General features: G+C 40.8%; 2 protein-coding genes across 2 annotated transcripts; both read left to right on the top strand.

The window, feature by feature from the left end:
* The first annotated feature begins 11628 nt into the window (after nucleotides 1-11628).
* On the top strand, nucleotides 11629-12825 carry LOC118920963 (putative gustatory receptor clone PTE01). Its single transcript, XM_036902563.2, has one exon. The coding sequence runs from the start codon at nucleotides 11718-11720 to the stop codon at nucleotides 12684-12686; it is 969 nt and encodes a 322-aa protein (XP_036758458.2). The 5' UTR covers nucleotides 11629-11717; the 3' UTR covers nucleotides 12687-12825.
* Nucleotides 12826-18669: 5844 nt separating this feature from the next.
* On the top strand, nucleotides 18670-24785 carry LOC118920775 (olfactory receptor 18-like). Its single transcript, XM_036902159.2, has 2 exons — nucleotides 18670-18698; nucleotides 23843-24785. Exons 1-2 carry the CDS (start codon nucleotides 18670-18672, stop codon nucleotides 24783-24785), a joined length of 972 nt encoding a protein of 323 aa, XP_036758054.2.
* The last annotated feature ends 734 nt before the right edge of the window (nucleotides 24786-25519 follow it).

Genomic DNA, 25519 nt, shown 5'->3' on the forward strand with positions numbered 1-25519 from the left:
CATGAGTAAAACAATAGTGGTTCTGAGTCACTGGTGCTTGGAGAATCAGAAGGTCCATACATGCACAATGCAGGCACACATAATTGTACCTATATTCTGTGAAGTTTCTCAAAGTTCCTGTAACTTCATACATGGAATGCCATGTAGGAATATGGTATTCAACTCCCAATAGGAATGTGGACTTGAGTCTAGCAACACTTATCTGCTGCTCTCGACAAGATAAAAGGCTCTTTACGACAGTGTGCACAGCAGTAGGTTTTAACCACGAGGAATTTTACCCACTACGTGTCATTGTCAATGTCTGGAGACATTTTTGAATGTCACAGTTGGGGGTAGGGGGCCTGCTGGTATCTATTGGAAGGAGACCAGGAATTCTGGGAATGCACCAGACAGCGCCCACAACAAGGAGCTCTGTGGCCCAGATGCCAGTGGTGCTAAACTTGAGAGAGCATGGTGTACAGCTAGCCCATTTCCATGGCAGCCTCCATGTCTACTGAGATCCAAGGGAAACCCTGAGCCATAATAAGCTGGAATGTCCTCATTTTCACCACCTAGGGAACAGCAAGACTTCTCAGTGTCCGGTGAGCAAAGTCTCTAGACATATATGACCTTGCAATTTTGGAATGTTCAAATGGGATCCCTGTGTTAATAGACGCTTTCGTCTCTATAGTGGTCTCATGTCACGGTCTGAGGACCATAGCCTTCATTCCCATGTTGTAGATTAATTTTACCACTTCTTCACCCGTGTATTCTTGCCTTTTGTCATGTGACTTGTTTGGGCCAGTCGAATGTTAGCTAGTGAAATGCGAGCAAAGGCTCAAAACTCATTGGTGCAGTTAGGCATCCTAACTAGCACTCCGGCATTACCACAGACACATAAGTGAACCATCCAATAGATGGTAGAAAGATTAGGCAATCCACAGATCTGCCAGCTCAATAATGTCTCATGTTGCTCTGGTATTTTTGTAGCCATTGCAGCAAATTGTAGCAATAGCTAATCGATACACCCATACAGGCTAACGACTCTCAAATTTAAATACCTGGTTCAGAACTCTCTGAGCTCCAGCTATATATTTGGATATCTAATAGGCATCTTTAGAATAACTTGTCCAAAATAAAACTCCTCCTTCGCAAGCTGCTATTATCAAAACGGATCCCTATGATACCTTTATCTTCTCAGTAGTTAATAGTCAAATTTATGACTAGTCCTGTATTCCTTCCTTTTCTTTATAGTGACACTTCAAAATGACTCATACTTTTATTAAAATATGTTAAAATGAACACATTTGTTATGTGTTTTCTGCTATTAGGATATATAGGCTGCAGCATTCTGATTAGACCTGTCCTGTAATTTATCATACACACTCTTAAGTTCTTGTAAAATTTGATAAGCTAAGTCCAGCCCCTTCCTTGGTGAGGCCAAATTATCCAGTGAAGCTTCTAAATTAGTCCCTTTTCTGTTGCCTTCCTCAATCTTAAAATATATTTTGAGGCTAACAGAATGTCTGCCAGGTATTAAAAACAGACAAGGAGTCAGAAAGTTTTTGTTTTCATTTAAGGCAGTTATATTATCCCTGGCCATAAATCAAACCAAAGCCATCCAGTACCATCAAAGATGCATAAAGGAAGCGCTACAGGTATGGCTGCTTGCGGGTAGGACCACATCGTTTCTGTGCAATCATAAATTCTTGCCTCACTGTCCTAGTTTTTTAGAGTGAGAAGAGTTTAAAGGACCAAATTTAGTTTCAGAGATGTTCTAAGGGAAGGGTTTGCTCGGTTTTGTGACAAAAGAGAAGAGACAGAAGAAAACACTATTTAATATGTAATGAGCTTTCTCTCACTGTCACTCACTGTTTTAAGTTGTAACTTCCATGTATTCACTTACTTGATCATAAAAACTTTATGAGGCAAATGCTTATTAACATCATAGACATGGTGAAACAGAGGCACAAGGGAGCTCAGCTGTCCAGGGTTACATCGTTAGCACACGGTGGGGATCACCTAATGTGATAAAACTTTGGTCACATGCGAAGTTCACACCAAATGTGACCACCATGATTATAACTTCTACATAGTTTTATTTAAAATAACTCTAAGAATTCAAAACTGAACTTCCATTTCTATCTTCATGATCCTGGACAAGTTCAAGCTGTGGATCTGGGCACCTAATTTATAAATTTATTCCAACCTATGATGTGTAAGTCAAAAGCAGTCTGTTACCTGTTTAAATAAATAAAATTTTTATTGGAACACAGACTTGCTCATTCATGTACCTGTTATCTGGGGCTACTTTTGTGCTATCATGATGTGATTGAGTAGTTATAGCAAAGGATGTGTGGTGGCCTACACAGCCTAAATTATTTGCTATCTGGCTCTTTGTGGGAAAATTTTGCTCACCTCTGTCCAATATTATTGAGATCATAATTAGATTCCTTTATGGGGTTACTGTCATGAGGAGACCAAATATATGTAAAATGCTTGGGACAGGGTTTAGCACACAGTAAAAAATCAATAAGTAAATGTTGTCATCATAATATTAACAGGGCAGAGAGCAAAACATACATTTCTAGAGATGTTAAAATGGCATTTTAGTAAATCAAAACCCACCCAGATTAAAAATCTTAGTAGAACAGGAATATAAATAACAAAATACATATTCTAACAACTAGTATCAGGTTAAATGGTAGAACCTTCGAATCGTTTTCATCATAGCGAGCGAAGACACTCAGATGGCCATTCTATCACTGTTACATGATGCATAATGTTCAAGGGGAGGTAGCCTGTGCTTTTGGACAGAAATAGCAATAAAGAAAAAGACCACAGTGATAAATTTCAGATAATATAATTGTACTCAAGAAAAACACCTAGAAATACTCGTAGAACAAAGAGTGTTAGAAAATGGCAATATACAACTTGTTTTCTAATATGTCAATATAAATCAGCAACAAATGAAACCAATGATAGAGAAAAACAAGTGAGAATGTTTGATATCTTGATCTGGGTGATAGTTACATAAGTGTACACACGTTAAAATCCATTGAGCTGTACACTTAAGATTTGTGCATTTTATTGTATGTATCCCAAAGAAAAATATGAAAAAAAATTAAAGTAGGAAGCTCTCCTTGCAGACATAAAAATGTTCAAATACAGGAATATTTTCAGGTTCTAGTGTGTAATGTTAACAGTAAAGATGGCAATATTCCTGATATTTCATCAGTGTCATTTCAGTAAATCAAAAGTGCCATAGAATTTGCAAGTTAAAATAATCTAAGCTTTCCAGGAACAGCTTCTGTTTTGGACGTGTGACTGGAGTAGGAAAAGTACACGTACTTCTGGGAAAGGGTAGGACTCAGAAGTAATTAAGCTGGACCGAGGACATTGACTTTCCTCCCACGGTTCCTCAAAACTGCAAAGCTTTAAGGGAATAGAGCTCATGGACCAATTTAGCTAATTATGAGTCCTGTGCATGGGGCTCCCAAGGCCACGCATAAATAATCGGCCTGTATCTCCAGTCTTTCAGGTCGACAGTCCCCACGTCTCCTCCTCCCAGTTTAGTAATCTCCCTCAGGAGGCAAGCCTGAGTCTGTCTTCCTGCCAGTCCTCAGGACACAGCCACAGCCGTCACTGCGCACCAGGCAGGAGAGGGACAGCAGACTGGCCTTCCCTGGTCATGCAGCGGCAGAGTCACAGCGCAGCCCAGTGAGTGCCCTGGGAGACTGGGTGGAGGGGGCACTGGGGAAGCATTGTTTCCTTATTGCCAGAAGAAGCAGGACATCTGGGATGGGGATGGACCGCTGGTGGGGCAACAGTGTGCAAAGTTTCGCCTCTGAGCGCTGTGAAGTTAATATTCCTGGTTCTGGTGGGAGTCCAAGAACTCTTAGTAGAATTCTGCTTTCCTCTGACCCTGCTTCTAGACCCCATAGGCATTACTCCCACTATAACAGGAAACAGGTCTGTCTAAACTGTCCCGTAAGAACTCAGAAATCATGAAGTGGAGGTGAGGATGAATCCAGAAAGCATGCCATCACGAGTCTTCCCTAAGGACATCCTGAGGTGCCAGGAGCTAGCCGTTGTCTAGAGCTTGTTTCATTTTTCCTGCATAATCACACCCCACAAAAGAGGAATGCACATTATTGTCATTTTACAGATGAACAACGGAGCACAGCATTTAAATATATCTTGCCATGGGATGAAATACATGAATTAGAGTTTGAATCTAGCCACCCAAAATCCAAACACAGGATTCGCTCACAATACAGCCACACTATTCTCTCCTGCCAACATAACATGTCGTTCAACCTGCCAGGTCACTCCTGGCAGTGACCGCCCCGGTCACCATGCTCTTCCCTTTGGAGGTTCCCAGTGGACCTCAGCAGAGACGACTGGATCCCCTTGCTTCATCAGCCACAGGAAGGACAGTGGAGATGAAGGCCAGGGTCAGAGAAGGATCAGCAGATAATTATTTAAGGCAGATCTCTCTCTTGCCACTGCTGCCATCTTCCTTAAAGTGTCTTCTTCCTCCTTCAGCTTGTACTCTAGCCCTTCTCAGTCAGGGTGCTGGGTTCCATTCTTAGGAAACCAAACTCAGATAAAAGATTTATCTTAACTAAATTTTGTTAAGACCTCTGGACATCTGTGTTAAGCCTTGTGAAGGGCAGGGAAACAGTGTGAAGAGGAGCTTAGTGTATGGGCGTCAGACACTCACAAATTACGTTAATTCTGTCTGCTCTATTTCTTATCTCTTGTGTGATATGGGGCCAGTTCTTAGCATCTCTGTGTACATAGAAAGGGCAGAAGAAACTTCAGTTATTATTATTATTATTATTATTATTATTATTATTATTATTAACAGACTAGCTTCATACTGTTTGATTAAAATATCCTGTGATCTGAAGGTATGGATTTGTCTGACAGGACATTTAATTTTGCCCTTATACAAGTATATCCTTTCCAGAATATCCCATAAGACAAGACAAGGTACAGCAGGACTGGTGTGTCTCTACAGCATGAACTTTCTATGAGCCTATTATTTTCCTTTTATAAAGTATATGTCACTATATATTCAAATATCAATTCAGTATATTCAAGTGTCAAAAACTTGTGGAGATTTTAAACAATGAAAATTTTAAAGGAGGGAGAAATAGAAAGGGAAGACTAATTTGCCATCATAGACTGAGACATGTACAGGATTCCACATTTATGATATCAAGTCATGCCATGCTCTACTTCCCTGGGATGAGAAACGCTTTGACCTCTCTGCCATGTAACTAAATAAAAGCCATTAAGTTTTTCTTGAGGTTAAATTTATCAGTAACCTACTGCTGCAATAATAATTTAATTCTGATTAAAATACCATAACAATACTAAGTGCCAAATTTCAGGGATATTATTCTTCCCATTTCTAGATAAGAAATGCCATAAGAAACTAGTTGAGGTATTTACACAGTCTCCAAATTTAGTGAAAGATGTTGGAATCAGACTACCTTTGTCCCAGATGTTTTCTCCTCTTGGGACTCATTGAAGTCACCTGCAAATCAGGGAATGGTAAAAGGGGTTCACTGGGGTCTCTCTGGTGTGCCTGTTGTGGCTCATAGGGTTTCCAAGAATAGTAATATTTTTTTCATCTCACTTTGGAAATATGAGATATGCAAATATTATTTCCTCTACAAGTTTAGAGTTTGAGCTGAGCCATCATGGAATAATGATTACTAGACAGACTTCAGGGATATACCTGATTCTATATTTCAGCAGTAAGAATAGGTAGTTGATTGTATCTGATTTTTTAAATGGGAAAATTATGCAGGCAACGAACAGCAGAATTAAATGTGCACTGATTTGAATAATGCAAAAAACTATACTTCATATTTATATCATACACATTCTCACTTGTGTTATGTGGAGAGGTAAATGAATTTGCATAAGATTGTTAGAATAAGGGAATAAGCTAAGTTTTCAGGAAGACCATTGAGACCTTCCCTAGTTGTAAATCCTCAACTGTAAATAAGAGTATTCATTTGATGAGGAAACAATACTTCACAAATTTTAGAATTAGAAGTGCATTTTAACATTTTTATCAATCCTAACACGACAGAAACATTGGCAAGAGAATATGCCTATAAAATTCTAGACACTGGTTGCCTTTGAGGGACATGTATATGTAGGGGAAAGAGATCATGGAGGGGATGCAAGAAAACTGAAATTTTATTGGTAATATTTCCAATCTCTATAGAATAAGCTATGAAGCACATATTACTGAATGCTCACTTTTTAAATGTTTAATATGGTGAGTGGGTTTTACTGATACTACTAATAAAAAGCATTAATGGAGAATTTACTAAGTGTCTGTTGGTATTCAAAGGCAGTGGTTCTCAGCTCTCACTGTACAGTAGATTTATGAACAGATTCACATACAGAGATTCTACCTTAACTGGTTTTAGGCTGCAGCCAGCACCTCAGTATATTTTAAAAGATCCACAGTTAATTATAATGGTCGATTGGGAGTGACCATCAGTGGTCTAAGCACTTTATATTTATTATTTCCTTTCGTTTTTCAAAATGACCCTGTAAGCTGGGTTCCATTCTTACCCCATTTATAATTCAGGCTTTTCTTTTATTATTCTCTGAATTACACTTTTTTTTTGCATTTTTTTCAAATTAAATCACGCCGTTACCTGCCAGGATGAACTATGACCCGAACTGCCTACAATTGAGAATTGTAGACCCCACGGTCAGGAAGGACTGACATTGAAGTTCTCAATCTAGTTTAAGAAGGCTGGGATTCAGTCAGCTTTGGGACATGCCTTGATTGTAAAACCTCAACTGTAAATAAGTGCTGATTTCATTGGGAAATAATGCTCCACAAATTCTAGAATTAGAAATGTATTGAAACATTTTTTTAGGATGTCACTGATATACAATCTAATGAAGGTTTCCCATGAGCAACATTCTGGTTTCAATGTTCACCCATATTATCAAGTCCCCCCACCGCACTGTAATCAGTGTTCATCAGCATAGTAAGATGCTGTAGAGTCATTACTGTCTTCTCCGTGCTATACTGCCTTCCCCATGACCCACCTATATAGTGAGTGCTAATTATAATGCCGCCCAATCCCTTTCCCCTTCCTTCCCTACCTGATCTCCCCAACCCCTTCCATTTGGTAACCGCTAGTCCCTTCTTGGAGTCTGTGAGTTGGCTGCTGTTTTGTTCCTTCAGTTTTGCTTGTTACACTCCACAAATGAGTAAAGTCTTTTGGTACTTGACTTTCTCCATCTGGCTTATTCACTAAGCATAATACCCTCTATCTCCATCCACATTGTTGCAAATGGTAGATTTGTTTTCTTCTAATGGCTTAATAGTATTCTGTTGTGTATATGTACCATATCTTTATCCATTTATCTACTGATGGACACTTAGGTGCCTTCCATATCTTGGCCATTGTAAATAGGGCTGTGGTAAACATAGGGGTGCATAAGCCTTTTTGAATCTGGGATCTTGTTTTCTTTGGGTAAATTCCTAAGAGTGTAATTACTGGGTCAAATTGTATTTCTACTTTTAGTTTTTTGAGGAACCTCCATATTGCTTTCCACAATGGGTGGACTAATTTACATTCCCACCAGCAGTGTAGGAGGGTTCCCCTTTCTAAACATCCTCACCAGCATTTGTTGTTTCTTGTCTTTTGGATGTTGGGCATCCTAAATGGAGTGAGGTGATATCTCATTGCATTTAAAGTTTTCATTTCCTGATAATTAGTGATGTGGAGCATCTTTTCATGTGTCTGTTGGCCATCTGAATTTCTTCTTTGGAGAAGTGTCTGTTCAGATCCTCTGCCCATTTTTAATCAGGTTATTTGTTTTTTAGGTGATGAGGCATTTGAACTCTTTATATATTTTGGATGTTAACCCCTTATCAGATAAGTCATTTACTAATATATTCTCCCTTACTGTGGGATGCCTTTTTGTTCTGCTGATGGTGTCCTTTGCTGTACAGAAGCTTTTTAGTTTGATGTAGTCCACTTGTTCATTTTTGCTTTTGTTTCCCTTGCCCAAGGAGATGTGTTCAGGAAAATGTTGCTCATGTTTATATTCAAGAGATTTTTACCTATATTTTTTTCTCAGAGTTTTATGGTTTCATGACTTACATTTAGGTCTTTGATCCATTTTGAGTTTACTTTTGTGTATGGGGTTAGACAATAGTTCAGTTTCATTCTCTTGCATGTAGCTGTCCTGTTTTGCTACAGTTGTGGAAGAGGCTGCCATTTCCTCATTGTATGTCCATGGCTCCTTTATTGTGTATTAATTGGCCATGTGTATGTGGGTTTATATCTGGATTTTCTATTCTGTTCCATTGATCTATGGATCTTTTCTTGTGCCAGGACCAAATTGTTTTCATACTATGGCTTTGTAGTAAAGCTTGAAGTTGGGAAGCATAATCCCACCAGCTTTATTCTTCCTTCTCAGGATTGCTTTGGCTACTTAGAGACTTTTGTGGTTCCATATGAATTTTAAAACTATTTGTTCTAGTTTGTTGAAGAATGCTGTTGGTATTTTGATTGGGAGTGCATTGAATCTGTAGATTGCTTTAGGCAGGATTGCCATTTTGAGTACATTAATTCTTCTTATGCATGAGCATGGGATGTGTTTGCATTTATTGGTGTCTTCTTAAATTTCTCTCATGTGTGTTTTGTAGTTTTCAGTGTCTAGGTCTTTCACATCATTGGGTAGGTTTATTCCTAGGTATTTTATTTTTTGTGATGCATCTGTAAAGGGAGTTGTTTTCCTGATTTCTCTTTCTGCTGGTTCATTGTTAGTGTATAGTAATGCAACAGATTTCTGTGTATTAATTTTGTATCCTTCAACTTTGCTGAATGCAGTTATTAGTTCAAGTAGTTTTTGGGTGGATTGTTAAGGGCTTTTTATGTACAATATCATGCCATCTGCAAACAGTGACAATTTACCTTCCTTATCAATCTGGATGCCTTCTAAGTCTATGTGCTGTCTTATTGCCATGGCTAGGACTTCCAGTAATATATTCAATAATAGGGGTGAGAGTGGGCATCCTTGTCTTGTTCCTGATCTTAGAGGGCAAGCTTTCAGCTTTTCACTGTTAAATATGATGATGTTTGTGGGTTTGTTTTATATTGCCTTTATTATGTTGAGGTGCTTGCCCTCTATACCCATTTTGTTGGGAGTTTTTGTCATGAATGGATGGTGAATTTTGTGAAATGCTTTTTCAGCATCTATTGAGATGATTGTGTGATTTTTGTTCTTTTTTTAAAATGGTTTTTATGATGTTGATGGATTTTTGAATATTGTACCATAACATCCTTACATCCCTGGAATAAATCCCACTTGATCATATCTTTTCAATGTATTTTTCCTTTGTATGTGATGTTTTCTCTCTCTCTGGCTGCTTTCAGTACTCTCTCCTTCTCCTTGATCTTTGCCATTTTAATTATTATATGTCTTGGTGTTGTCCTCCTCGGGCCCATTGTGTTGGGAGATCTCTGAACTTCCATGATCTGAGAGACCATTTCCTTCCCCAGTTTGGGGAATTTTTCAGTAATTATTTTCTTAAAGACACTTTCTATCCCTTTTTTCTCTTCTTCTTCTTCTGGTACCCCTATTCATGGGAATATTGTTCCATTTGGATTGGTCACACAGTTATCTCAGTATTTCATTCCTGGGGATCCTTTTTTCTCTCTGTTCCCTGGCTTCTTTGTTTTCCTATTCTCTAATTTCTATTTCACTTACCATCTCCTCTACCTCATTTAATCTACTTTTAAATCCCTCCATTGTATGTTTCATTTCAGATACTGTATTTTTCAAAATTTCGATGTTTCTTGAAGTTCTCCTGAGATCTTTAATATTTTTCTGTCCCTCTGTGAGCATGTTTATGATTTTTATTTTGAAATATTTATCAAGAAGATTGGTGATTTCAGTTTCACTTGGCCCTTTTTCTGTTTTCTTCTGTTTGTACAAAATTTTTTGCCATTTAATTTTTCTAGTTATTCTTACAGAATAATAACTTTGTGTAGGCATCTAGTGCCCAGAAGTTCTACTCTCTGGAACTGCAGGCACCTGGAGCAATAGTGGGGGTTGCAGGCTAGTGGCACTGGTGAAAGAGCTCTTTGCAGCTTCCTGGCTGCAGAGCCTGTCTCCACTGCCAGGTCCAATGGGCTGAGCACACAGGGAGAAGCCTCTGCATTTCACCCCTGTAGATGCTGTAGGCAGTGTCACTCTCAAGCTGGCCTGGTACCATGTTTGGGGGTGCAGGTGTGTGGACCAGTGCCTGACAGGAGGAAGGAGTGGCAGACTGCATATTGCAGTGAGGGTCCTCAGGGCTGCATTTCCAGGTAGGGGATGGAGCATCTGAAGCTCCTGAAAGTCCTCAACCTGTTGGACTGAGTGTGCCGGGACAATTTTGTCCCCCTCTCCTTTCTCCTGAGCAGCAAGCTCTGTGCAATCTTTTCCCCTTTAGCACCCCTCTCACTGTTGGGAAGTCTATCCAAGTGCCTGTCTTTCTTTAGCTCTGGAGCAGCAGGTTGTGGGTACCTGTTCTCTACAAGCAACTGCAATCTCAGTCTCTCCATGTATTCTGCCTATCTTTGCTTTCCAACCTCACTAATCTCCGGAGCACCATGTAATGTGGGTTGCTGCTCCAGGATCAGACCTCCAGTGATGGGTGTTCAGCAGTCCTGTGCTTCTTCTCCCTGCCAGTTCCATTTCTTTTCCTCCTGCCTGTGAGCTGGTGTGGGGGAGGGCTTGGGTCCTGCCAGAGCATGGCTTTGTTACTTTACCTTTTTCCATGAGCTCTTCTCTTTTCCCCAGATGTAAGCAATCTGTTCTGCATTCTTTGGTAGCTTTTTCAGGATTAGTTGTATTTGCTGTACTTTTGTGTTATATGTGGTTTTGTGAAGAGGTGTCTGCCTCACTTCTCACGCCACCATCTTTTCCACTGCTGCTCATGTTTAAATATTTCTATCAATGCAATATATAGTGGAGATTTAAAGAATGCAGAAAGCAGCCTCAAGCACAAAGGCTGTCCTTGAGATGCTGTAGAGTTGATACAAACAGTGCTGTATACAAAACTTCATATTAGGATTAATGTTTACAAAAACTCTTAAAAACAACTCACATAGGTGGGTGAGCACTTAATTCCACTGAGGACAGATATCAGAAAACCAAATCATAACTGTCATATCAAAATTCTAACTGATTAAACACAACTTGACTTTCATTTAGAATTCAGGTAATATTACAGAGTGTTTATAAATGCTCCACATTAAGGGAATGTCTTGTAATGCAGTTGGATAAGTTAAAGTATATTTGATTGCTTCCTAATGTCTTTTAATTGGAGAGAATTTTTTAAATACAGAATAATATTTTTATCCCATCTATTTTCTTCAAAGGAGTGCAGTCATGAATGTATCAGCTCTAAATCATTTGCTCCTCTCTCATACTTTAGCTCATTGTCTCTAACGTGGGTATATATGAAACAGGTAAATAGACAAGAAATCAATGAGGCAAGAGATCTAAAAGGAAATGAGTTGGCCGCCAGTGACAAATATTGCTCAAGGTCCTGGCTTGTATGATCTTCAGGGGTTGAAGTCTTTACTTTGATTTGCTTGAATTCAAAATGTAGATGGAGTGCTGGCTTCCTGTGTGCTTGTTACATTTATTCCCAGCCTTTTTTCCTTTCTAGGAGGTGTCTCAGCTACATGGGAACAAAGAATCTAACACATGTCACAGAATTCCTCCTCCTGGGCCTCTCAGATGATCCGGAACTGCAGCCCCTTATCTTTGGCCTCTTCCTGTCCATGTACCTGGTCACCATCCTGGGGAACCTGCTCATCATCCTGGCTGTCGGCACTGACCCCCACCTCCACACCCCCATGTACTTCTTCCTCTCCATCCTGTCCTTGGCTGACATTGGTTTCACCTCCACCACGGTCCCCAAGATGATACTGGACAATCAGACTCATAGCCGAGTCATCTCCTATGCAGGCTGCCTGACTCAGATGTCTATTTGTATTGCTTTTGGATGTATGGACAGCATACTCCTGACTGCGATGGCCTATGACCGATTTGTGGCCATCTGTCACCCCCTGCACTACCCAGTGATTATGAATCCCCGTCTCTGTGGCCTGCTAGTTTTGGCATCATTTTTCATCAGCCTTTTGGACTCCCATTTGCACAGTCTGATGGTGGTACAACTCACCTTCTTCATAGATGTGGAACTGCCTAATTTCTTCTGTGGCCCTTCTCAGCTATTCAACATTGCTTGCTTTAAAATCCCCACCAACGCCATATTAATGTATTTTACTGGTGCCATTTTTGGTGGTGTTCCGGTCTCAGGGATCCTTCTCTCTTACTATAAAATCGTTTCCTCAATTCTGAGAGTCCCCTCGGCAGGTGGGAAGTCCAAAGCGTTCTCCACCTGTGGCTCTCACTTGTTAGTTGTTTGCTTGTTTTACGGCACAGGCCTTGGGGTGTTCTTCAGTTCAGCTGCCTCAGGGGCTCGCAGGAAGCGTGCGGTGGCCTCGTTGATGTACACAGTGGTCACCCCTATGCTGAACCCCTTCATCTATAGCCTGAGGAACAGGGACATGACAGGAACCCTGCAGAGACTCCTCAGAGGTGCAGCCAAATCTCAACGCCTGTGCCACCTTTCTCAGCATGTGGGTTGAAAAATTCAGTAAAACCAAATAGCTGGAACACGAAATTGTGCCCATTTGGTTACATGATCTTTGTGGTTCTTGTTCCTGTCAATACCCTCAGTGTCTCCTATCTGAGTATTGATTATTTGATCCACTATCAGTAGGATTGGGGCAGCTTTGTGGGAACCTATCCTCATATAATCAGTGCATGATTAAATCATTGTACAGGTATGGAGCATTTTTATTTCTCATCTGTGACTCAGGCATTCTGGAGAAATGTACAACTTGGGTTTTTTAAATTATCACAACCCTGAACCCTTTCCAAAATTCACAGCTATTCATATCCAAACAACTTTTGGATGCATGTTATGAGAAAGATTGCCCATAACTGGCTCTCATCTCTGGCTTTCTGTTACAATCATTGGGGAACTTTAAAAGTATGGATGAATCTTCTTCACCATAGACCATGATTTCATTTGACTTAAGTGTAGCCTTAGCATGAGGATTTAAAAATGATCCCCATTGGCTGTCATGTATAATCAAGGCCGGAACTACTGATATAAGTACATGTTTGTTCAGTGACATCTAGTGTGTTTGAATCCTTTCCTGCTCATGACTAGGTGCTGAAGTTCTCAAAGTGATCTGAGCTCACACGAGGGACAACAGCAAGGTCCCCCTGGCAATGGGCAATGTGACTTTCTCCAACATCCTTGATATTTCTCTACCTACCTTTTCCTTGTGTTCCTTGCAACTGCATATCTGTGTTGGTAAGAAGATACTGTCCCCCTGTGCACTTTACTTCAGCAAAGGTAGCTACCTCCCTTCACTAGTAACACTGCAGGGCTCAACTGGAAGATGCTCCTCCCTATTTGTTATCCTGAGAAGTCAGCCTGTGCCTCTGATGTGTGTCCACTACGCGGGTGCCCATCTTTCCTTTAGAGATGCTGCACATAGTTTGTTCAGCGAGCTGGGGCTCTCTGAAAACATGTCTAATAACTAGTTCATTTTATTTCACCTTTGGCCAGTAACTAAACTGTCTATCAACTTCATGATGAGGAACTTTCATACTGGAGAAGGGAACACCCTTTAAAGAGGATAAAGCCATGCAGACTTAATAAGAAGAACTATCCCCAATTAAAAATGACCAAACTAGGGTTTTGATTCCTTTGTTTTTCATGAGGTGATATAAAAAGCTTTGGATATGATCTACTCTGGAAAAATGTATAGGGCATGCCTCCATTTCTGAAAACCAAAGAAACGGACAAAAACATTTGGAATTTGCCAAGGTAATTGTGATGGCTCATTCAATGTTTCCATTTGGCCCGACATTGGTGCTCACATATTTGGCCAATTATTCTGGATGTTTCTGTGAAAGTGCTTTATGGCTGAGATTAGCATTTAGATCAATGCAGTTTGAGTATAAAGCTGAGAACCCTCTATAATAGGGGTGGGCCTTAGCCGATCAGTTAAAGGCCTTCATAGAAAAAAACTGATATGGGAGAGGAAGAACCCCTGCCAGCAGATGCCTCTTGATTGAATTAGAACGGTTCACTGTTTCCAGCCTGCTGGTCTACCCTGTAAAATTTGGGCTGGCTAACTCTCCACGACCATGTGTACTAATTTCTTTAATCTCTCTTCTATTATACATACATACAAACATATATATAATAATAAATATATAATACTTATATACATAATAAATATATGTATATAATAAAAATAAATAAATAAATAAATATAAATATAAATATAAATATAAATATAAATATATATATATATGGTTTCCTTTGACATCTCATTTTGTATTCTCCCTAGAGGTAAAACTCTTTTTTTATTCTTTGAACTTTGAAATTCAGAATGAATGCTAGTAATATAAACACAATGCATGGGGAAAAGCCTAGATGGAAATATGCCAAACAAGTCCACAGTAGCTATCTAGAATGTTGCTATTAACTTTGTTCTAAGGGAGGCATCACAGGTAAAAGGAAGAGTATGGGATTTAAAGACACACTCCATCTAAATCTCAGCAAAAATTTGGTACCTGCGGCACCTCAGTGCACTTCAGATTCCTCATTAGTGAACAGGTACTCCCTGGGATGGAGGACACATCTGTAAACTATAAGTCTGATAACTGGTTAATCTCCAAAATATATAAGGAACTCCTATGAATCAGTAGTAAAAAGACCTAATAACCTGGTTAATGATCATGCTAAGGATGGAAGCACACATTACTCTAAAGAATGTATACACATGGCTAACAGGTATATGAAAAAGTACTCATTATCATTATTTATCAGGGAAATGCAAATCAAAACCACCCTGAGATATCACTTCACACCTGTCAGGATGGTTATTATAAAAAAGGAAGACCACAATTGTTGGCAAGGATGTGGAGAAATTGGAACCCTTGTACAATGTATGTGTAAATTATTTATTTATTTATTTATTATTTTGTTATCATTAATATACAGTAACATGAGCAACATTGTGGTTACTAGATTCCCCTCATTATCAGGTCCCCACCACATACCCCAATACAGTCACTGTCCATCAGTGTAGTAAGATGCTATAGAATCACTACTTGTCTTCTCTGCTGTGCTGCCTTCCCCGTGTCCCTCCACTACATTATGTATGCTAATCGTAATGCCCCTTATTCCCCTTCTCCCTACCTTCCCAAACCCTTCCCCCTCTAGTCCCTTTCCCTTTGTTAACAGTTAGTTCATTCTTGGGTTCTGTGAGTGTGCTGCTGTTTTGTTCCTTCAGTTTTTGCTTTATTCTTATGGTCCACAGATGAGTGAAATCATTTGGTACTTATCTTTCTCCGCCTGGCTTATTTCACTGAGGGTAATACTCTCTAGCTCCATCCATGTTGCAAATGGTAGGATTTGTTTTCTTCTTACATCTGAATAATATTCCATTGTGTATATGTACCACTCTTCTTTATCCATTCATCTACTGATGGGCACTTAGGTTGCTTCCATTTCTTGGCTATTATAAATAGTGCTGTGATAAACATAGGGGTGCATTATGTCTTTTTGAGACTGGCTCCTGCATTCTTAGGGTAAATTCCTAGGAGTGCAATTCCTGGGTCAAATGGTATTTCTATTTTACGTTTTTTGAGGAACCTCCATACTGCTTTCCACAATGGTTGAACTAATTTACATTCCCACCAGCAGTGTAGGAGGGTTCCCCTTTCTCCACATCCTCACCAACATTTGTTGTTCCTATTCTTTTCTATGTTGGCCATCCTACCTGGTGTGAGGTGATATCTCATTGCAGTTTTAATTTGCATTTCCCTGATAATTAGCAATGTGGAGCATCTTTTCATGTGCCTGTTGTCCATCTGAATTTCTTCTTTGGAGAATTGTCTGTTCATATCTTCTGCCACATCGTATATGTGGAATCAAGGTTTACCCATGTTTTAGTAGGGTTACTTGCTTTTTGGGTGTAGAGGCATATGAGTTCTTTATATATTTTGAATGTTAACCCCTTATAAGATAAGTCATTTACAAATATATTCTCCCCTACTGTAAGATGCCTTTTTGTTCTGCTGATAGTGTCCTTTGCTGTACAGAAGCTTTTCAGCATGATGTAGCCCCAGTTGTTCATTTTTTATTTTGTTTCCCTTGTCCAAAGAGGTTCGTTTGGGGAAAAGTTGCCCATGTTTATATTCAAGAGATTTTTGCCTCTGTTTTCTTCGAAGAGTTTTATTGCTTCATGACTTATATTCAGGTCTTTGTAAGTGTAAATTTTTTATAGTGTGGTAGGCACTATGCAAAACAGTATGGAGCTTCCTTAGAAAATTAAAAATAGAGCTCCATAGGATCCAGCATCCCACTTCTTGGTGTATACACAAGAGAATCGCAATCAAGATCTCAAAGAGATATTTGCATTCCTGTGTTCATTGCAGTACTAGTCACAATAGCCAAGAACTGGGAACAGCCTAAATGCTACATGTCCATTGACAGATGAATAAATCAACTGTGATTACATATTATAATTTGGCCTGATTCAAGAAAGGTGATTCTGCATTTGCAACAACATGGGTAAACCCTGAAGACATTGTGCTCAATGAAATAAACCAATCCCAGAGAGACTAATACTGCATGATTTCACATATATGATGTACCTAAAATAATCAAATTCATAGAATCGTAGGGTGGAATGGTGGCTGTCATGGGCTGGCAGGAGAGGAGATGGAGAGTTACCAATCAAATAGTATAAAGTTTCAGTCAAGAATGGTGAATAAACTCTAGACATCAGCTGTATAGCATTATGCCTACAGTCAAAGATAATTTATTACCAAGTCTTGTTAAAAGAGTATATCTCATGTTAAGCATTTTTTCCATGATAAAAAGTTGTCCTTAGAGACAAAACTATAAAGTGGGAAAATGGAAATACTACTAGATTCTTGACACTCTACATCAAGACATAATTCTCCTTAAATTACTTGTCCTTTGAATGCATTTGATGATGATAAACTCACATGTTAATGTATGTTAACTTAACTAATAGGTCTTAATTTTTTTATTAAGAAGTGTGAAACTTAAAAGTCAGTGTAGGGGAAATTAAAGTTCCTATGGCCACGGTCCTCACTTGAACCTAAATTACTTATGATGTACTGGACCTACTTCTCGGCTACTGCTTCCACACCTGTAGACAATAAATCATACTGATTGAGTCACCATAGAAAGAGGTTTGCCCAGTGCCCTGGCAAGATACAGAGGTGGAGAAGCATTGCAGATCTGCACACTGTTGGATGAAGATTCTCAATCTATTGCCAGGAGAATAAAGCTGAATAATAAATTCTTTTATGCCAAGAATGTTCCATTGTCATTTCTCAGTCTTGCTGAGTTCCTAGGGAACCTGCCAAGGGCTGAATTCCCAGGCAAGAGAGCCAGAAAGAGGAATATGTAACTTGGTTCAGCCACTATGAAAAACAGTATGGATATTTCTCAAAAAACTAAAAATAGAAATACCATATGCCCCAGTCATTTCTACTTCTGGGAGTTTATCCAAAGAAAACAAAATCACCAATTCAAAAAGGTACATCCATTCTTATGTTTACCACAGCATCACTTAGAATAGGTAAAATATGGAAGCAACATAGGTGTCCATTGATAGATGAATGGCTAAAGAAGATGTGGTACTACATGTACACAATGGAATATTACTCAACCATGAGAATGAATGAAATCTTGCAATTGCAACAACACAGGTAAACCTAGAGAGTATAATGCTACATGAAATAATTCAGACAGTGAAAGACAAATACCATATGATTTCATTTATCTGTGGAATCTAAAAAATAAAACCAATCAACAAATAAAACAGAAATGGACTCTATAAATACAGAGAACAATCTGGTGATTGTCATGGGGCCAATTGGTGTGAGGACAGTCAAAACAGGTTAAAGGGATTAAAAGGTACAAACTTCCAGTTATAAAAAAAGTCATGGGATAAAAAGTACAGCATATGGAATACAGTGATCAATATTGTTATATCTTTGTATTTCACAGACGGTAGCTACACGGCTCATGGTAACAACTTAGTAATGTATATAATTGTCAATGTGCTGCTGTACACCTGAAACCAGTGTGATATATTGTATATCAAGTATATTTTAATAAAGAAAAGAGGAGGGGTACAGGTGAGATTCCTCTCAAAAAGTAGAAGCCTCAGGCCCTGCAAAGGACACCTACTTTTCCTCCAACTCTGTTGCATTACTACTAACAAGTCCTCAGAGATGGGGAACACATGGACTCATCTGGCTAATTGTGAGCTCCTAGCATTGAGCCTGCAAACCCACACAGCTGTAAATAACCAGCCTGTGCTCTGTGACCTTTCAGGTTGCTGGTCCCAGGACAGTTCTGTATGTGAGACTTCTCCCCTCAGAGTCACTGTCTGAATCAAGGGGTCCCTGCCGGTCCTGAGAACGGAGCGCCAGCCGCCAGCACGCCCCCCCTCCCCACTGCCAGGCACTAGAAGGGCCCTGGTTCGTCTCTCCTTTGTCATGTCCCAGCACAGAGGCAGTTCTGTCCAGTGAGTGCTGCTGGGGGTACCGGCTACAGTGGGGTTGGGGACGCATGTACGTGTCATCAGGAGAAGCAGGCAGCTGGAGCGGCCAGATGGAAGGGTGCCAGTATGCAGCGTCAGCACAGACAGTCATGACGTGTATGTCCTCGGCTCTGCTGCTGGGCATCAGCTTGCATTTGGAGTCCTGCCTCACTCCCACACTGTTCCCAGCCCTTACAGGCATCTCTCTCACCACCCTGAGGAATCAGTCCCTCTCAGCTCTCTCCTAAGGATCCCGGTGTGATCATGAGGGTGATGACAAAGGAGAACGAGACCGGGTGAGCGTGGACGTGACACTGTGGCTCTTGAGTAGATCCCCAAGTGCCAGGCTGTGAATGGAGTGCTCTGTGTTATCCGTGTAGTCACCCCTAAGGTATATGTGCCCTGTTATTATTCTTCCAGAGAGGATGAAGGGATGACAGACTGTCAGTGTAACTGTTCCTGATCATGAGAGAGAACGGGATGAAGCCTGGCTGGAGTCAAAGAGTCGGGCTGGAGACGCAGGGCGCCCAGCCAGTGGCCATCCCTTGCCAATGAAACCCGCCATTTCACTTCTCTGCTTACTCCACACAGACGCCCTCTGCCCACCGTGCTCTTGTCTTTGGAGGTCACTGGCAGGCCTCTGTGGGTGGAGAAGGTGGCACTTGCTGCATATAGTATAGGAAAGATCACTGAGATGGCCAGGCGGGATCGCAGTAAGAGCTGGCTCATGAATTTAGGGCAGATCTCTCTCCTGCACCTGCTCCTGGATTTCGCCTAGGCTGTCCACTTCCTCCTCTGTTCTCTCAGTTAGCCCTCCACCATGTCGAAGGGAAACAGAAGGTCAGTGTTTCCAGTTCCCTCCACACTCAGGAAACCAGAACCTATGGGAAGATGCCCATAAGTGAGTTACTGGTTAACAGCTATGAACCGCTGCTTTAATCTTTCTAAATTTTAACACAGTAAAGAAGTTAACTGCATGTGCCTCTGTAATATAATTTTAAGTCCCATCTGCCATGCTTATTAACTAGTTACAAGAATCAAGTTCTTATTATCACTGAGTGTCAACATTGTCTTCTCAGTTGATTCCTAGTTGATACCATTGAGGAAGGACTAAATAGATAATGAATAGTACCTATGTGATTAAATATGTGATGGATTCATACAACAGGCAAAAAATATAGGGATTATTATTCTTACTAGTGAATACACTAATCTTTATTGCATTCATCCAGAGTATATGGTGATCGGATGGGTGGCTTCATTTTCAATGTACATCTGACAAAACATTTTCTTTTTGTCTCCAGACAACTGGATACTGAGTAGTTGGAGGCAAATGACTGAGTCATATTCATTTCTGATTCCCCAGAGCTTACATCGTCTTTGGAACAGTGCTGGCAACAACAACAAAAGGTTAAATACTGATTAAATCCTTCCTTGGTTCACAGAAACAGAGCATAATCCTTACAGCTTGCATACCCTGTTTCTTTCCTGCTTTTGTCTTTATTTCAGGGGTGTCCCGCAGGACAAGAGATGTAGTGAAATGGTACTAGTTTGTGTCTGTGCCAGGAAACCAAAGAATAATGACAACTCGTGAGAATAACTGGTACATCGAATGAAAACCTTCTGATTATAAACATTTGACTTTAATTGAGAATACAGATCATATAGTTCTAGCAGTCATAGCTTATCAATATTCTAAATCAGTGGAATTGCTTGTACTGTATTTGAATGACAGAAGGCTGCTTCTTTCACTTAAGCATCCTTTAATTGGAATGGTTCTTTTTCCTAGAGGGGGAAGAACACTTCTTATTCAATGTGTTTCCTTAAGAAAGCAGGCTTGTATTTTATTGCCTTTTATTTTCAACAATGATTACTTGAACTTAAAAAAAATGCCTTTATTAACTAATGGTTCCTGAAAAGCCAGACCTACCCAGCCCACTTCATATTCTCTTTTAACCATTTCAGGGCAGAACAATGTTCCAAATTATAAACCTGTTCCTTATTAACATTGACGGTCATGTGTTTAATGAAAAGCTTTGGATCCGATATACGAGCAGCCATTATTAATCTTTCCACTGCAGCTTGGTGATCATCCTTGCTCCGAGATTTGTTTTCTTCACATCTTTTCAAAACTCTCTGCAGCATCTGTGTTCCAGGACTCTGAATTCTACTAACATTAGATACTAGGAAGATTTCAATAGCTAAAAGCATTTCAATCTCAGATAAATAAGATGGCATCAGTAGAAGTTTTTGGTATCAATTTCCCTCCAGTGGTGGGTAGAAACCCATTGAAAGAGCACTTTTGTAGTGGGCTCTGGCTTTGAGCCATAAACAACTTCTTCCTAAAGAAGTAATTAATCTTCTAAGAAAGGAAAAATCAATAGGGATGCTCTTTGAAATCATGAATTCTGCTACAGAAGATAACATACCAAGATTGTTGCTTTCTATACAGGCATCTAGAAGTTTATTAAAAAGAGGCTATACTGTGAGACCTCCACAGTTTCTTGAGAATTTTGAAAACCTGGTAGATTTTGCAAAGCTTCAAATGTCTGTCTGTAAAGGCTCTTGGCTAAGAATTCATGTGCAATTGTACAGAGCAGATTATGTCGATTGAGTACATCCAGTCTGTCACAAGGCCACAGTGGTGTACTGATTATCCGTTCTGACTCCCTTAGTACCCAAATGGCACCATCTAGGCTTCCACTGTTTAGAAAAATTTCTGCTGCAATATTCACAATTTGACATCTTGGGGCTAACTTCTCGGGTCCTGTAAGTCCTTTTAAACTTGTAAAATGTATTTTTAATTCATAGTTTATCTAAGACCTTCCTTCCCTTGGACCACTGCAATAGCTTGTGATAGAAGTACGTAACACTGATTCCGATTCTTCCCAGAAAAGCTTTATCTACTTCACCGTTTTGTGAACCTTTGGTAACTGTTTCAGCAAATTCACAAAATGGTAACACTTGGTCTCTCGTCTTCACAGTCTTTTGTTAGTGTTTCAGCAATACAAGCACAAAATCTCTGGAAATCTGCAAAGTATTCACAGCTCATTTTTATGTTAATGTATAAACTTCCTGATTTGTTCCAGTCACCTTTTTCTTTACAATGCTCTATTTCATTCAAGGCTGAATCTAAATCACACTTCCAGTTCTTTTTAAATTGCCTCATTTGCAACCTGGATTCCAAATCCAGATCTGCAGTTATTTCTTGTTTGGAAGCCTGTACTTAGTATAAAAGCTTAACAATGTAGTTAAGGTGTTCTGGGTCAAACACCATCCCGGCTTCAATAAGCTTGCAAAGGATATCAATTAAAGGAGGCACAGCATTCCTTAATGTCATAGTTGCCACATGCTCAAATATTTCTGGTAATATTTTCAGAGCAGGCAGCATTTTAACCATTATGCTGAGGTTCACTACCTGAAATACTTCTTTCAATAAACAATGTTTGAGTAAAGAATTTAGAAGATCATTTAGCACTTGTAAATCAAAGTGTATACCTGGAGGAAACTTTCTGCAGTACTCCATAAATATATTTACTGCACGTTGCAGCAAACACAGCTCATTGATACTTATGTACTTCTTAAACACATCCGTGAAACCTTTTCATCCCCTTGCTCAGGCACATGAGCAAACTTGCATTGTGATCGCTCACAGCCACGTAATGTATTAAAATGAAATTCGCAATACCTATGAGGTATCATTAACCCAGGGGTTTCTGAAACACCCCTACATTTTTTTCCCTCTTGACTATCTCATAAGTTTCAGAATTCTGCAGCTTTAGAAGAGAATGTGTTCCTGGAAATCTGAAATCATTCATCCAGGGTTTCAGTAATGTGTCTTCTTGATGAGCATTTAGATTCAGCGGTGGCAATGATAAGCACAAAGGTTTTGGGCCCAGCGCTGCTAATTCACATTCACCAACCATAATATCTGTATTTTTAGAATCTTTGCTTTTGCAACTTCATAACTATTTTCATTTTCTTCTTTAAGAGTTACCTTGTCTGAAAATCTACTCTTTTCATCCAAGTCTGAAACTGTTATTTTTTCACTGAAGTCACCTGGCTTTTCATTTTCAGAGGTCTCATCCATAACTTCTCCTAAATAAATGTTTGTACCTTTGGAATCATGTTTTAACTCATTTGCTGCTGAGAAGGAAGCACAGATCTCTGACCTCATCAATCCAGGATCCAGTACAGGAACTACTCTTGGCTCTTGGTCCTCCATTTGGCACATTCAAAGTACTCTACTTGGTGATAAGTTTTAAGTTCTTGTAACACTCAAGTTATTGCTTGGTTCTTTTATTTCTGGAAGTTCCATGTGCTTGGAGTCTGTTGACTGATGCTCCTCAGCAATGCTGGGCTCCTGGCTTATCATGGGGATCTCTGCAGTAAGTAAGAATTCCCCTTCACTGGAGACTCCAAAGAGATCAGGTCAGTCCCTGGCTGTGGATCATCCCTTGAGGATTCAGTAACTTTTCTTTTTTCCGTGGCCGACTCGCTCCTCTCCTCTCCCGGACGCCCGGCTGACCATTCTCCTCTTCTGCGAGCTCCCCTCGCCCTCCACGGCCCCAGGGCCTCCCGCCTTGCTGGGGCCCAGCCGCTGGCCTCGCTTCCTTGGGCCCCGAGCATGACCTCCACGTCCCAGGGCCGGCGCGGGCCCGAGAGGGAGGCCGCGGCATCCACCCCCGGCCGCCGCCCTGCCAGCCGAGGGCAGCCGCTTCCGTGCGAAGGTGGCACCCCACCAACTGCTCTGTCCCGCACCGCCCACCGCCTCAGGTCGGCCCGGAAGCGGAAGTGGGGCAAGCGCGGCCCCGCCAGGCTTGCATTTTATGGTATTCTCCAGGATTGCTCATTTATCCCTGAATGTCCTCTTTTCTTCTGACATTCTATATCTGAGTTTCTCTAATGTAAGTGTGTATAAAAGGGTGAATAGGCTCAGAAACCAGTGAGGAAACAGTGCTAGGAAAATTGGGTTTCAGACACTGAGCAATACTGCTGAAGGGAAGGGAGAATGTGACCCCACGTGTGGACACTTTACTTGTGAACTGCTTGCACGCAAACCATGGGCACAGGCCCAGGTACCCACTTACCTGCTTCTTTTCTCCCAACACTCTTTTCTTTTTCAAAAGGTGTCCAAGCTCCACAGAACCACAAAACCTAACACGTGTCTCAGAATTCCTCCTCCTGGGCCTGTCAGATGATCGGGAATGGCAGCCTGTGCTCTTCGGGCTGTTCCTGTCCATGTACCTGGTCACCGTGCTTGGGAACCTGCTCATCATCCTGGCCGTCGGCTCTGACCCCCACCTCCACACCCCCATGTACTTCTTTCTCTGCAACCTGTCCTTGGCTGACCTCGGTTTCACCTCAACCACGATCCCCAAGATGATAGCGGACACCCAAACCCACAGCGGAGTCATCTCCTATGTAGGCTGCCTGACACAGATGTCTTTTTTTATGTTTTTTGGGTGTTTGGACAGTCTTCTCTTGGCCGTGATGGCCTATGACCGGCTGGTGGCCATCTGTCACCCCCTGCACTACACGGCCATCATGAACCCCCGCCTCTGTGGCTTGTTGGTGTTGGCATCATTTTTCACCAGCTTTCTGGTCTCCCAGATGCACAATTCGATCGTCTCCCAGCTCACCTATTTCAAGGATGTGGAAATTGCTCATTTCTTCTGTGACCCTTCTCAACTCCTCAACCTTGCCTGTTCCGACACCTCCACCAATAACATAGTCATGTATCTTGTTGGTGCCATCTCCGGGTTTCTCCCTATCTCCGGGATCCTGTTCTCTTACTACAAAATTCTCTCCTCCGTTCTGAGAGTCCCCTCAGCAGGTGGGAAGCACAAAGCCTTCTCCACCTGTGGCTCTCACCTGTCAGTCGTGTGTTTATTTTATGGCACTGGTCTTGGGGTGTACCTCAGTTCAGCTGTCTCACTTTCTCCCAGGAACGATGCGGTGGCCTCGGTGGTGTACACTGTGGTCACCCCCATGCTGAACCCCTTCATCTACAGCCTGAGGAACAGGGATATCAAAGCGGCCATGCGGAAGCTCTTCAGCAAAAGAGTCTAACCTCAGCCCTCATGCCATTAATTTGAACATGCATTTGTAAATGCAGAAAGCCAAACACCTACACCTGCCAGTTATTTCTCACTCATCACATCATTCTGTCAGAGCATGTGAGTTCCACCTCTTCTTGCTTAAAATCTGAATATTGCTTCCATTGGTACATCTTTAATGGGACTGGGAGTGTGTCAAAATTCCTGCGTGATGGAATCCCATTATTTCCGTGGGTACTTCGGTGGATTTTCACTGGTGATCCAAGCATCCCGGGAAGATGAACAACTGTCTTTTTATATGTTTAAAGTCTGCACCTGTCCAGCAGCTCTTGTGTATTTTCCATACATGTCACTCCTTCATAAATCTCGGTATGTAGGTTATGTGTGAAGATGCATTTGCTTGTTTCAGCCTTGGTTCTTACTGGAATCATCTGGGAAACTTCTTGATACTGGTTCGTTCCTGATTTCATTGGACTGGGGTGTGTCCTGAGCATGAGGAGTATTAAAAGCATCCAGATGGTTCCAGTGTGGAACCATTGAGACCTACTGATTGATGTAAGTCTGATCATTTCTGCAATAGTGGCTTGGATGCCTTAGGGTACCAAGCAGTGTCCCGACTGCCCAGGGACAAATGCTGAAGAACTGAATGAGATCAGAGCTCTCAGGGGGAAGACATGAAGGGCCTGAGCAGCAGACAATGTGTTTTTCCCATGATTCCTGATAATGATTTTCAACTATCTTCTATTT

Source organism: Manis pentadactyla, chromosome 12 (genome assembly GCF_030020395.1).
Source record: "Manis pentadactyla isolate mManPen7 chromosome 12, mManPen7.hap1, whole genome shotgun sequence".
Classification (NCBI taxonomy): domain Eukaryota; kingdom Metazoa; phylum Chordata; class Mammalia; order Pholidota; family Manidae; genus Manis; species Manis pentadactyla.

Excerpts from the sequence above, each read along its gene's own strand:
- LOC118920963 (XM_036902563.2), top strand. The coding sequence starts at position 11,718 with ATGGGAACAAAGAATCTAACACATGTCACAGAATTCCTCCTCCTGGGC.
- LOC118920775 (XM_036902159.2), top strand. The coding sequence starts at position 18,670 with ATGTCCCAGCACAGAGGCAGTTCTGTCCA. Across the intron at positions 18,699-23,842 it reads CACAGAGGCAGTTCTGTCCA|GTGTCCAAGCTCCACAGAAC; the intron begins GTGAGTGCTGCT and ends CTTTTTCAAAAG.